We start from the raw sequence: 12,960 nt of genomic DNA on the forward strand, positions 1-12,960 counted from the left end.
CTTTGATGTATAATTGGTGAGTATTAAGACTATGGAACTTTCTAGATTAAATATTAGCTTAACTCTCGCATTTTGAAGGTCTAAAGCCATTGTTCGTTGGAATTAAAACCTGATTTTAGAGGATATTTGGGAGTTGAAATCTTGAAAGTGACTTGTTGATCAAGCTTCATTGTTCGGTAAGTTAAATATGGGGCATTTGGACTAATTTTGGTTCATTGGATTTAGGCCCCGAATGATTAATTTTAATCTTGGACTCATTATTTTAGGCATTGGTTGCTAAATTGAATTTGGTAATTTATGTTTTAGGGCTAATTCAAGTTTATTCAAAAGCTTTAAGGAGATTATTTATGTGGACCATTTTTTGTAACCAAGTTGAGGTAAGTGGTACTATTATCGACGCCTTCGTGCTAGGCGGCCTATATTAGATTTATAAAGTTAATTAATGGACTCTAGAAGCATGATTTTGTCGTTGTGATATACTTGTTACAGGACAATTATGATTATTATGAGCATGTTTGAATTTCTAATCAGTATGTGTGCATGATTAGACCATTAGGGCAGTTTACCGTCTCGCCTTGACACATGTTTTATTTTAGAGGACTGACGAGCCTAGTTTCATGTGTTGACAGTGTGCCTACGGGCTGCTAGACATGTGTGAATCGACAGGTTCATGTTTATGTTATTTTTTCATGTTTGATGGTGTACCTACGGGCCGTTAGACATGCGTGAATCAACAGGTTCACGTTCATGTTATTTTTCCATGTTTGATGGTGTGCTTACGAGCCGCTAAACATGCGTGAATCGACAGGTTCACGTTCATGTTTTCCATGTTTGGTGGTGTACCTACGGGCCACTAGACACGCGTGAACCGACAAGTTTACGTTCATGTTATTTTTCATGTTTGACGGTGTGCCTATGGGCCGCTAGATATGTGTGAGTTGACAGGTTCACGTTTATGCTATTTTTCCATGTTTGACGGTGTGCCTACGGGCCGCAAGACATACGTGAATCTACAGGTTCACGTTCATGTTATTTTTCCATGTTTGATAATGTGCCACCAAGCCACTAGACATGCAAGTGACAGTACGTCTTTTGGTTTATTTTCATCATTCAAGATAGATGTAGTTGTTTGAGCCACATGCCATCATTCTTTACTCGTAGATGCATAGCCTGATCCCGGTAGTGGGATCATTTATTGAGTATTTGATACTCAATCTTTCTTAATTTATGTTTTTCAGTAAGGATAGGAATAGACCGACGGGTGACGAGAGGGACCTGTGACCGTGTCATATGGGATAGAGAAATAGCTTCCACTCAGTCTATGTTTTTGTCATTTGAATATTTTGAAACTAGAATTTAATGTGAGACAACAAATTTTAATGTTATGAATGTTTTCTTTATAAATTTTATTTTTAGGGGACCCCAAATAAAGGTTTTACTTATTTGTTATTTATTTTGGAAAGTTGTTTTTATTATTTTAATGAAATTTATTTTCCTCAATGGTCAAAATATTTTGAATGTAAATGTGTAATTATGAGTAACAACCCTTATCAGAATATTCAAAAGGTCGGGTTGTTACAGTATGAAATCATAATCAATTTGGGAGACTTATTACAAACCGGTGGGAATGTCGAAGTAGGGAGTGAAATTGGTGAGAGTACAAAGTGAGATGGATTACAAACCGGACTCTGATTACAAGCAAATCAAGCATGAACAAACCGGACTCTGATTACAAGCAAATCAAGCATGAACTTTCAAACTCAACCCATTTTCATTCTCCAAACAACTCTTAAAATTTAACTGCGTAAAAAATAAAAAATAAAAAAATTCAGCATTCTCTATAAATTAATAAAAAAATAAAATAAAATAAACTATAATTTAGCATAATTTTATCATGCAATCCAACTATCCAAGCGCGAAAGCGCAAGCTCGAGAAAAAGCATCAGTTCATCAGCAACTTCTAACCGCGAGCAATGCGAAGCGGGCTGAGCCTGCAAATCTACCTATAGGAATGCGTCCATTTCTCCGCAAAACCCATTTGATGACACGCTTGTTTTTCACCCACTCATTCTCTCTCAAATCGAACTCAACACTCATAATACCTCAATCTTTTCGCTCTCTCCAAATCCCTCTCTCCAACGTTAGTTCTATCTCTCTCTTATATATTTTTTGTGCTGTCATATGTGTTTGCCGCACTTTTTTAATGGTTTGTGTAATAAATTCTGCTGTTAGGGTGTTTTTCAGCCGAATTCGAGCTCTGAGATTCGTTGGTTTTGCTCGAAGTCTCGTATTGAAGCTATGCAGAATCCGGAGGCCATTTCGTATCTGTCGCAGAGGGAAGCAGCTGAGGTCGATGAGATTCTCATGGGCCCTCTCGGATTCAGCGTCGACCAATTGATGGTTAGTGTTGCTATTGTTTGCTTCACTTCTCCAAATTATTTTGTTGGGTGTTATGTTAATAAATGTTTCGGTTCTCTACTTGGGTCCAAAATTGGTCTAATTCAACACTCAACATTACTGAAAGTTAACCTGTTTAAATATTTTGGGTTCAGGAGCTGGCTGGATTGAGTGTAGCCACTTCAATAGCAGAGGTAAGCTTCCTCTTGGCATTTTATTTGGGCAGAAATGGTTGACACTTTCTAGTCGGTGAAAGTGAATTGTGTTTTGCTAACCATTTCATTGCTGTTTATCAATGTTATTGATGTATCCTTGTACGTCTATAGAGCATTGAGCTCAATGGAGCATGCGTGTAATTTGTAGGAATGTAGCATGTAGGTTATTTTTGTGGTAACAGCTGGATGTATGAGTGTTAACGTACACTAGCCACTGTTTTCTTCTACTGTTAGTGTATGGATCATATTCTTTTGTTGATTACTCTATATTTCAACCCTTAACGAGCATCTCTGCTCACAAGTTAGAAGGTGCCCTGGACAAATCTCTGTGTAGCTCAACCAAGTAGGATGAAGGAGGTTAAATAAACTTTAACAAAGACAAAAACTTTTGTTAGAACAAAAAATTCGAGACCCAGGATTCTATTTTATCAACAATCCAATCACCACTCACATTTTTTTTTCTTCATATGAACGAATACATGTCTTCAACAGGTTTACAAAGCCAGTGAGTATAAGCGTGTTCTTGTTATCTGTGGTCCTGGAAACAATGGTGGAGATGGTCTCGTGGCTGCTCGTCATCTGTTTCACTTTGGATACAAGCCATCTATTTGCTATCCAAAGAAGACTCCGAAGCCTCTTTATGCTGGTTTGGTTACTCAGGTTGAGTTTCCAAAGCATGTTTGAAATCTTTTCCCTGCTCAGTACTAGCTTGCCTGAATTTCTAATCCGATCTAGCGGTTTTGTAGCTGGAATCACTGTCAATTCCTTTCTTGACAGTGGAGGACTTGCCTTTGGATTTGTCAAAGGATTTTGACATTATAATAGATGCAATCTTTGGGTTCTCCTTTCATGGTAATATCTTTCTGTTTTTCTATTTTACGTCTTCCTGCTCTGAGTTATCAAGTTATTGTTTCATAGAACTAAAACTCCAACATTACCATCAATTAGTCATTTCTTTTTCAAGACAGTCCTAAATTTGGAGTATGGGATAGGAGAACTGTTCATGAAGTAGTACATCAGAACTGATGGAAAAGACAAGGGATTGTTACAGAAGCAACCTCAAAGGCTATACCAATATCTCTGACTCCTAATTTACATGTTACATATTCTGTAAAGGAAACTTGTAGTATATAAATTATTATCTAGCAATTCTAAAAGCCTCATCCATATAAATAATGGACCTACAAATTGTTTTATTTTTCATCTTCACTGATAGGATGACACTTCTTTTCACTGGTTTTGCTATTTGTTCAAACCATGACCACCCATTATAATTTGCATATTTGTCTCAAGTCTATCATTTTTCTTGGATGACAATGGTTTTCTCACTAATTAAGAAACCAAAAAAGAAGATACTGAACACAATACCTTATTTTAATCAGAATAACTCCTCTATACCATGTATCATATTGATGGCCTTTTGTTATTTCTTTGATTTTAGGTGCTCCAAGGCCACCATTCCATGATTTGATCCAAAGGCTTGTCTCTTTAAATGAGTACAAGGAAGCAAATCAAAGAAGTCCTGTTATTGTTTCTGTAGATGTTCCATCTGGATGGCATGTTGAAGAAGGGGATATTAGTGATAGCAGCTTTAAACCTGATATGTTGGTATGATATCATTTGATATTTTTAATTAATTAATTATTTTTATGACATAAATTTGTAAAATTCCCTGAACCAATTTTACATAAATAAACCAACTCGATCGCCAAACAATCATTTATGCTAGGTTTCTTTAACTGCCCCAAAGCTGTGTGCAAAGAAATTCGATGGTCCACATCATTTTTTAGGTGGCAGATTTGTACCGCCATCTATTGTGAACAAATATAACCTTCATCTTCCTCCCTATCCTGGCACTGCGATGTGTGTTCGAATTGGAAAGCCTCCACAAGTTGATATTGCTGCACTTCGAGAAAACTATATTTCTCCAGAACTTGTTGAAAAAAATGTAGAGGCCGATCCTATTCGTCAGGTGAATACTAGATTCTTGTCATTTAATGAAACATCTCTATTCTTATGTTTCTTATATTGAATATATCCTCTATACTGAAATTATAACTTTTCTTTATTCCAAAAAAAATCCTTTGTTAACTTTATTGTTTCTAGCAGTAGTGAACCAGTAATTATCTTGCAGTTCCGCGAATGGTTTGACGATGCAATTGCTGCTAATTTAAGGGAACCTAATGCAATGTCTTTGTCCACAGCTACAAGTGATGGAAAACCGTGAGTTCAGTTTCTCTTTGTTTTGACAGTCACTTAATTGAAGATCTTTTTCTCCCCTCCCTTCTTTTGAATGCAATATTACTTCATATTTAATTTTATTTTTTTGTAAAAAAAATATTTCTGATTTAGACAATTATTTACCACTTGAACCCAGAAATTTGGGTTAACAATCAATCATGAGCGTCGTCTTTCGGGGATAGGAATGACATCACCTTAGAGTTCAAGCTTTAGGATTGTACATCCACTTGTTTTTTGTTAGGTATCCGGTTCACCTGAACAAGAAACAAACACAAACAGTAAACACTTCCAAACAAGATACCCAACGCCCAGAAATCAGGGTATTCAACTCCCCTGAGATATAAGATTAATATCAGACAATAACAATACCGAAACAAGAGTCTCCAGCTCATAGATACACGATAACAAGAAAGAACAAGCAACAAACAAAAGAAAAAGATAATCAGCAATCCGAGAGGTCCTCTCTCCCAAAAGTTCTCACACTCAAAACATTCCCCCCATCTCTCCTTCCCAAGACCCTACAAGTAACCCCTTTCATTGGTCCCCCCTCCATACACTGCTCCACTACGCGCCTCCACCGCCTCCAATGGTTAATTCCTCCCGCGGTTCCCCCTTCACTGGTCTCCTCCTTCCTTTCAGCTTCCACAATTCCCTTTTTGACCTTCTTCCTCTCATACACTTTCATAATTGGAGGTCTCACATTTTCTTCAATCTTATGGAGTTTCCCGAAGGGGGTGGTCTGTTGGTGAGGGTTGAGGCTGGTAGGGGTTATTTATAACTCAACGGTCATGGGTTTAGCCTTTAGCTGGATTATTTTTTTCCTCCTAATGCTTAGCTGAGGTGCATGAGATGAAACTGGTAATGCCCAATGGAAAGAGAAAATCCTATTGAGACGCTCCCTCAGTGTCACAATTTTTGTGTTTGTGTGAGGAGGGTATGCAGGGAGTGGGGATGGGAAAGCAGTGAGAAATCTCTTTCCCACCCCATTAACACAAGCCATTCGTATAGGAATAGAATATCAACTAGCCTGAACATAACTTAATTGATTAAGACATTATCCTTAACCTAAAGGTTAGAGGTTCGAATCCCCAATCTCACATATTGTTGAACTAAAAAAAAGAAAAGAAAAAAATAGAATGGGAGAGAGGGCAACAATCATCTATAGTTGTTGGTTTTCCAGTTCCAATAGGCAATATAAGCCTAGTTGATATCTATTATAATTAAACATACTCTCCATCTTTTTTCTCTCTCTTAGCATTCCTCAATATTTTTTACTTTGTAGAATCTCAGAAAACCATTTTTTATCATCCGCTTTCTTATGCTCTTGATAATTTGCTCGTTCTGAATGCTTTTGACCTTACATAATTGGTGTAGCATCAAATAATTGGAACCCGTGCAAATTCTCCATTAACCTATTTGCAGTGAGCCTCTAAGTTCCACCTGAATCTAAAATTATTATTTCTAGTCTTAATGAAAAGTCTACTGTTTCGATACCAAAAAGAAATGAAGAAAAGAAGAAATATTATTTGTAGAAGGGATTGACCTTTGTGGTTCACTTTGCCCCTTCAGATCATCTCGCATGGTTTTGCTAAAAGGAGTTGATGAAGATGGTTTTGTCTGGTCAGTATATGCTAGATTATTACCATGTTGAAGCAAATAATTTTTTTCCCTGCACTTGAAAATAACTCCTCTTATTGTTGCATTGTTGTCTGCAGGTACACAAATTATGAAAGTCGGAAAGCACATAATCTAGCTGAAAATCCACGTGCTTCACTTGTTTTCTTCTGGGAAGGTCTCAATAGGCAGGTGAAATAACAAATTTCAGTTTTATTCTATTTCTATAATTACTATGAGTTGAAAATATAATTAGGGAGGTCATTTTTTCTGCCCATTAAATGCCTCGAGGAACATTCGATTCTGCTTGAGTAGGTCCAGTTGATCTATCTCATTCTGCCCTTGAATGTGCTTGAAAGATGAAACCTAGTGGTCAATCAAAGTTCTTAACTTGCTTTCGCCTCCCAGTTTTGGTAGCAGCTAGGCGATTTGCTCTTATTATGGAACATATTGTTAGGGAATCTCAGTTGGGTGAGAGAGAGACCTCTTTGTGGTTTGTTCCCTTGTCTGTATCATTTGTCGTCCCTCAAAAATAATTTTGTTGGCAACGTTCTCATGTGGTTTGGGAGCGCTTATTCCTTTTATTTCGGGTTCTGTCGCTCTCTTTACGATAGGGAAGCGATGAATGTGACTGCTCTTCTTTCTTTACTTGAGAGTCATGCCTTTAGAAGAGGGAGAAGTGAGGTTAGATTTTGGAGCCCTAATCCATTGGAAGGGTTCTCCATGCAAGTCTTTCTTTCATTGTTAGTTGAGCATTCTCCTTTAGGGGTGTCAGTCTTTATGGTTCTCTAAAGTATTAAGAACCCTAGGAAGGTGAGGTTCTTTACTTGGCAGGTTCATCACAGCTGTGCTACCACGTTGGATAGGCTCGTGAGGAAGATGTCTTTGCTTGTTGGGCCTTTTTGTTGTATTCTTTGTTGGAAGGCAGAGGAAGACTTAGACCATATCCTCTGGAGTTGTGAGTTTGCGAGCCGTGTTTGGGATTCATTTTTCTAGATGTTTGGTTTGATGTATGCTCGTCACAGAGATGTCATGCTATGATCGAGGAGTTCCTCCTTGATCCACCTTTTGGGGATGAAGGCCGTCTTTTTATGGTGTGCTGGGGTGCGTGCGATCTTATGGGTTTTATGGGGTGAGCAAAATAGTAGAGTGTTTAGGAGAGTGGATAAGGATCCTTCGGAAGTTTGATCCCTTGTTCATTTTCATGTTTCTCTATGGGCTTCAATTTTGAAGAATTTTGATTGTCTATAGACATTATTTTGCGTAGTTGGAGTCCCTTCTTATAAAGGGAGTTCTCTTTTTTGTGGGTTTACTTTTTGTATGCCCATATATATATATAAAAGTTACATTTTCTATTTCATCTAGTTGAATCTGTTATATTTTGATAAGATAATTAGTGCTCATTCAGATGGCTAGGCCACAGAAAGAATGTCTATACATAGGTTTTTGTTTTGGCTCTGTTTGTGTTGGGTAATTCTTTTTGTTAGCCCACTTGTAGTCTTTCAATCAAAAGCATGGTTTTCCAGTAAAAAGAAAAAAGAGATGAATTACAGAAGGCACCTCAACTAATGGTAGTAAAAAATAACGGATAACTATGAAAAAAGTTTTAAAGTATGAAATAAGAGAGGCAATTAATCTGATGAATTCTCAAATATCCACCAAAGAGGACCTAATGTTTGAGAAGATCATTTTCCAATCATATACTCCAGAAAAATGTCTGTTATTATACACACCCTCTCTCTTGAAAAAGGATGATGTAGGACAATTTCCTTGACGTTTTACTACAGTGGGTATGCTGAAGTTTTTCCTCCCCGCATTTGTAATTTCTTCTGTTCAATGAAATTTGTTTCTTACATATGTATGTACTCAGTATAAAAAGAGCACCTTGACACGATTCAAGTCTTTTAACTGTCTTCTTACGTAGGGATTACATTTCAGGCCAAGATGAGATTAGGAAAATTTGAACAATATCATGAGTGTCCTTCCTTATGCAACAAGCCAAGTGAAAAACTTCACTTTTTTTTTTTTTTTTTTTTTGGAATTTGACCATTTAAGGTTTAGTGAAGAACAAGTGAGATGAGAATGATACAGAAGGAAGCAAAACGAGTCAAGTAGTCAGACTTGCCAGAGAAAATGGCCGAGGAATTCATGGCCTGGATATGATAGCCATTGGACTTGAGACATAAACTAACTCTCAGAAAGGGTCAAATCTAAAACGAAAATCTCAAAGTGGTTTCCTCCAGATAAATTAGCAGAACTATTGGGTAATGTTTTAGCAAGGATAAAGAATATAGATGCATAAAACATGATAGCGATCATCATAATCTGTTTACTGGTTCTCTCATACTCTGGTTCTGCTTCACTCTTGATATAGGAAACAGTAAAACTAAGAAAGCGAGTGGGAGAGATAGAAATCACAAGAGTTCCTAAATTGACTTTAAACTCCTCATTAGAATCCTAATAATCAGGATGGGTTTTGTGCTTGCTCACTATGATCTTTTCTGCCATTGAGCACGTAGTTAAGTTCAAAACTAATAACTTTTCCCTTTATTATGAATCCTACAGCATACATGAATTGAAGTCTTAGTCAAATTTATACTTTTTTCTCTTAAATCCTTTAACGTAGTTTTTTCCTTTTTGAAAGACAGACTTGAAATCTTAGTCAAATTCCAAAAACAAATTTCTAAAAACTTGTTTGGATTTTGAAAACACTCACTAGATAATAACAATATATGTATATAATTAGAAAGTAGGTAACAAAAAAAGGAAAAAAAAAAAAAAAATGAAAATAGTATTTAAAAGTTTAATTTTAAAAAATTATAAATAAAAGCCAAATGGTTATCAAACATATTCTAATTTTTTCATAATCATTGTCATTTTGGGCGGTCTGTTAAGGGCAGCAACAAGTATATTGGCTTTGGGGCCATTGGTACTTTAAGTGTATATTTAATAAAGCCTTGGATGATTATAACTTACATGGCAAAACTCCTCTGGTTTCAGATGTATCTTTGAATATTTTCTTGAAGTTAATGAATTCTCTAGGAAGAAATAATTTTGATAAGAAAATGTTCTACACTAAGTCATTGGCTTTTAGCATTTTCTATACTCCATAATATTCATGTGGGATGCTTTCACGACTATCGTGGCAATTGTCAGCACCTTCATATCTCGCTTTTAGACGAAGGAAATATCAATGAATATACTTGCTATAATAAATATTATCTAATTGTTACTTTCTAGGTAAGAGTGGAAGGATCTGTACAGAAAGTTTCTGAAGGGGAATCTGAGCAGTATTTCCACAGCCGTCCTCGGGGAAGCCAGCTCGGTGCAATAGTTAGCCCACAGGTCTGTATCAATGCATGCTTCATTTTGTGGATAATTGAAATGCTCATATTGCTAGATTTATGATGCTGCTTTCTCATTCAGAGTTCTGTGGTTCCTGGAAGACATTTTCTCATCGATAAGTACAAGGAACTGGAGGATAAATACCCGAATGGGTATGTCCTCTTTTATCTCGAGCGACCAACAAAGAAAGCATTATGAATCAAATTAACTGTTTCCAATATTTCTACATGCATCCAAACACATCGACTGATGATTCAGCAAACATTTGTATTTCAAACGCTGGAAGACATTTTTTTAAACTACAAATAGTTTTTAATAATTTGATAAGGAAGATGTAAAGTTGATACTTCGTTCTTCTGTTTGCAGAAGTTTGATTCCAAAACCAAAACACTGGGGAGGATACAGGCTTAAACCAGAACTTTTTGAGTTTTGGCAGGGGCAGCCATCTCGGTTGCACGACAGGTTATTTTCATCCCTCTAAGGGCAGGTGGTTTACTAATACTCTAATTGTGGTGCATGTCATTGGACAATAGATGTGTTGCAGCCTTGCAAGCTCTGTTAATATTTTTGGTCCAGTGAGTGGATAAAGTTAGTGCTTTGATTGTCTATCGATCAGAACAACTAACAAGGAACATTTCACTGGGTTTTTGGTTATTTTATAGTTTCATTTCAAGCTTTCAGAAATATCTATGAAGACTAATGCGGCTGTGTTGATAGGGAGTTCTTGGTTCATAAATAATTAATTCTAAAGAAATTGGAAGACTTTAAAATGTCTCATGTTTTTTTCTAGAGATCACTAGAGAGGGAGGAAATGGTACGCTCAGAGAATGATATCCTCTCCAGTATCCCCTTTTCTAGGAAGAGCTTTTCAGAAATCCTCTTATTTCTTTGCAAAGCATTATGATTCTTGAATTCAGAATTTCTAGGAAGAAAGCTTTAAAAAATCCTGGAATTTCTTTCCAACAAATAATGCATTCAGAATTTCTAGGACTCGGGTGATATATATATATATATATATATATATATATGTATCTACCTTTTCCTTGTCTTCCTGCATGGTTTGCTGGTGGAACCTTCAGAATGTGTGGTCGTGCTTGAAAAGAATTCACATAGAAAATTCTGACTAGTCATCCTTTTGAGAATAAAGCCGAGACCCTGTTGAATAATGCTTTTTGAACACATTTCAGCTTGAAAGGAGTAGAAGAATTTTTTTAAAGAACTTTTAAAGGGATAAAGGTTCTTTTCAGATTTTAGGAAGAGGGTTGGTTTTTTGTCTACTTGGTGTCTGATTTTTGAAGATCATTGTAATTATTATTTTTTTATTTCTGTTTTGTAAACTCTTTTAGGTTTGGAAGATCTTTTTATCTGCCTATTCCTTAGTTCCTATTCTCTTAAAAAAGAAATTCTACATAAATTGTTGGTGTCAACTGATGATTCTGATCACTGGTAAAGAAAAGCTTAGATTCGTTATGATACTTATTGCCCATGCATGTTCCCTTCAGTATGGAGAAGATTTAATATATACGACCTCTATCATTAAATTTATAGAATACTGAAAATTTGTGTATAGCTAAATTTTTAAGATAACAATTTGGTTTTTAATTCAGTTTTTAAAATTTATGCTTGGTTTCTCCCATTCTTTTAATTATGGTTTTCACCTTTGTTAAAAGAAACCTTTAAATTACTAAACAATTTTTGAAAATATTTTTTTCCTTGCCTCCAAAATTCGGTTTGATTTTTGAAAATCTTAATAGAAAATGGATGACAAAATATAGAAACTTATAGATGGATATAATGTTTATGAGTTTAATTTTAAAATTAAAAATAAAAAATTAAATGATTATCAAACAGTCTTGAAATATTAATAGTGTTCGAGGCCTACATTACACTTTCTCTAAAACACTTGATATTCACCGGTATTGTATGGTTCTGTTCTTGACAGGTTGCAATATTCCCCTTGTGAGATAGATGGAAAAAAAGCTTGGAAAGTAGAACGGTTGGCTCCCTGATTGGGAACTGGCTGATGCTCCTCCATCCTTCACGTACCTTCGTTTTTTATTTTACATATCATGCTCTTTTTCTATTTCTTTGTCCAGCTTTTGTGTTTTAACGTCAAGGTTGCTGTCTAATATTTCACAGTTGCTGATTCACTGAATAATTTCAATCTATATGATATGTTCATGGAATTTCTTATTTGCCATAGTAGCAGGAAGCATATTTTTTAAATAAAATAATAGGTCTTCTACTTTACTATATTCAAATGCATATATAGAGTTTCTACTTTCTAATACTATATCCAAATTTATATATATAGACTAGGAAGAGGTGTATAACTCACCAAAGTGAGCATAACTCAATTGGCATATGGATGTGTTAGATGATATACATCACCCACTAGCTTAAACTTTTGGGTCAATCGGTGATTTAAGATGATTTCAGAGCAGGTTGGTCCTGTGTTCAAACCCTTGTATAGTTATTTCCTCATTTCTTCTGTCGGGTGTTCTTCATATTTCAAACCCACAAGTGAGAGGGAGTGTTAGATGATGTACAATTAAATTTATCTTTACCCATTAACTAAAGTTTTTGAAAGGAAACAACAATGTGAAGGCTTGAACAATCTGCTCTGGTATCATCTTAAATCACCTACAAAGTTTAAACTTGTGGGTAAAGATAAATTTAATTATATCATCTAACATGATGTGTTAGTAACCACGAGATCTATAGTTTGAATTCTCTTAACCCCACCTTAAACTACCTTTTAATTGGCATATTGATGTCTTACTCCTTGCATTATTCTCATGACTATTTTATCCATTTCGAGGTCAGCTTCGGGCGACGACGAGGATTTTAAATGATTAAGTAGGGTTGGAGATATGGTGCATAACTCAACCTTTGGTATTATATTCTCATCTCATTATTACCATATGTTTTATAAGTTTATGTCTGTTTAGTATTTGAACTTTCAAAATTACAAATTTAGTTTTTCAACTTTTAATTTTGTTTAAAAAAAATCATAGATTTACCGGATATAAGACTTACAAATTCAAATTTATATCTAATAAAGCAATTAATTGAAAGTTCATATACTTTTAAGTCTAAACTTGTAGTTTAATCTCTTTTTTTTTTCCTCTCTCCTTTACCACAAGGG

General features: G+C 35.5%; 1 protein-coding gene across 5 annotated transcripts; it reads left to right on the forward strand.

Moving 5' to 3' along the window:
* The first annotated feature begins 1,894 nt into the window (after window positions 1-1,894).
* Window positions 1,895-12,057, forward strand: LOC120085976 (pyridoxine/pyridoxamine 5'-phosphate oxidase 1, chloroplastic). 5 transcript variants are annotated; one of them, XM_039042337.1, is made up of 14 exons: window positions 1,895-2,140; window positions 2,233-2,400; window positions 2,553-2,591; window positions 3,105-3,272; window positions 3,359-3,464; window positions 4,054-4,220; window positions 4,342-4,584; window positions 4,747-4,835; window positions 6,423-6,473; window positions 6,569-6,659; window positions 9,708-9,812; window positions 9,894-9,964; window positions 10,179-10,299; window positions 11,755-12,057. In XM_039042337.1, exons 1-13 carry the CDS (start codon window positions 1,895-1,897, stop codon window positions 10,291-10,293), a joined length of 1,659 nt encoding a protein of 552 aa, XP_038898265.1. In that variant the 3' UTR covers window positions 10,294-10,299; window positions 11,755-12,057. The 5 variants fall into 5 exon arrangements, 3 of the variants coding, with proteins under 3 accessions (XP_038898265.1, XP_038898264.1, XP_038898263.1); XM_039042336.1 differs by having other exon boundaries at window positions 2,245-2,400; window positions 10,179-10,274; XM_039042335.1 differs by having other exon boundaries at window positions 1,896-2,140; window positions 10,179-10,274.
* Window positions 12,058-12,960: the final 903 nt, after the last annotated feature.

Source organism: Benincasa hispida, chromosome 9 (genome assembly GCF_009727055.1).
Source record: "Benincasa hispida cultivar B227 chromosome 9, ASM972705v1, whole genome shotgun sequence".
NCBI lineage: Eukaryota > Viridiplantae > Streptophyta > Magnoliopsida > Cucurbitales > Cucurbitaceae > Benincasa > Benincasa hispida.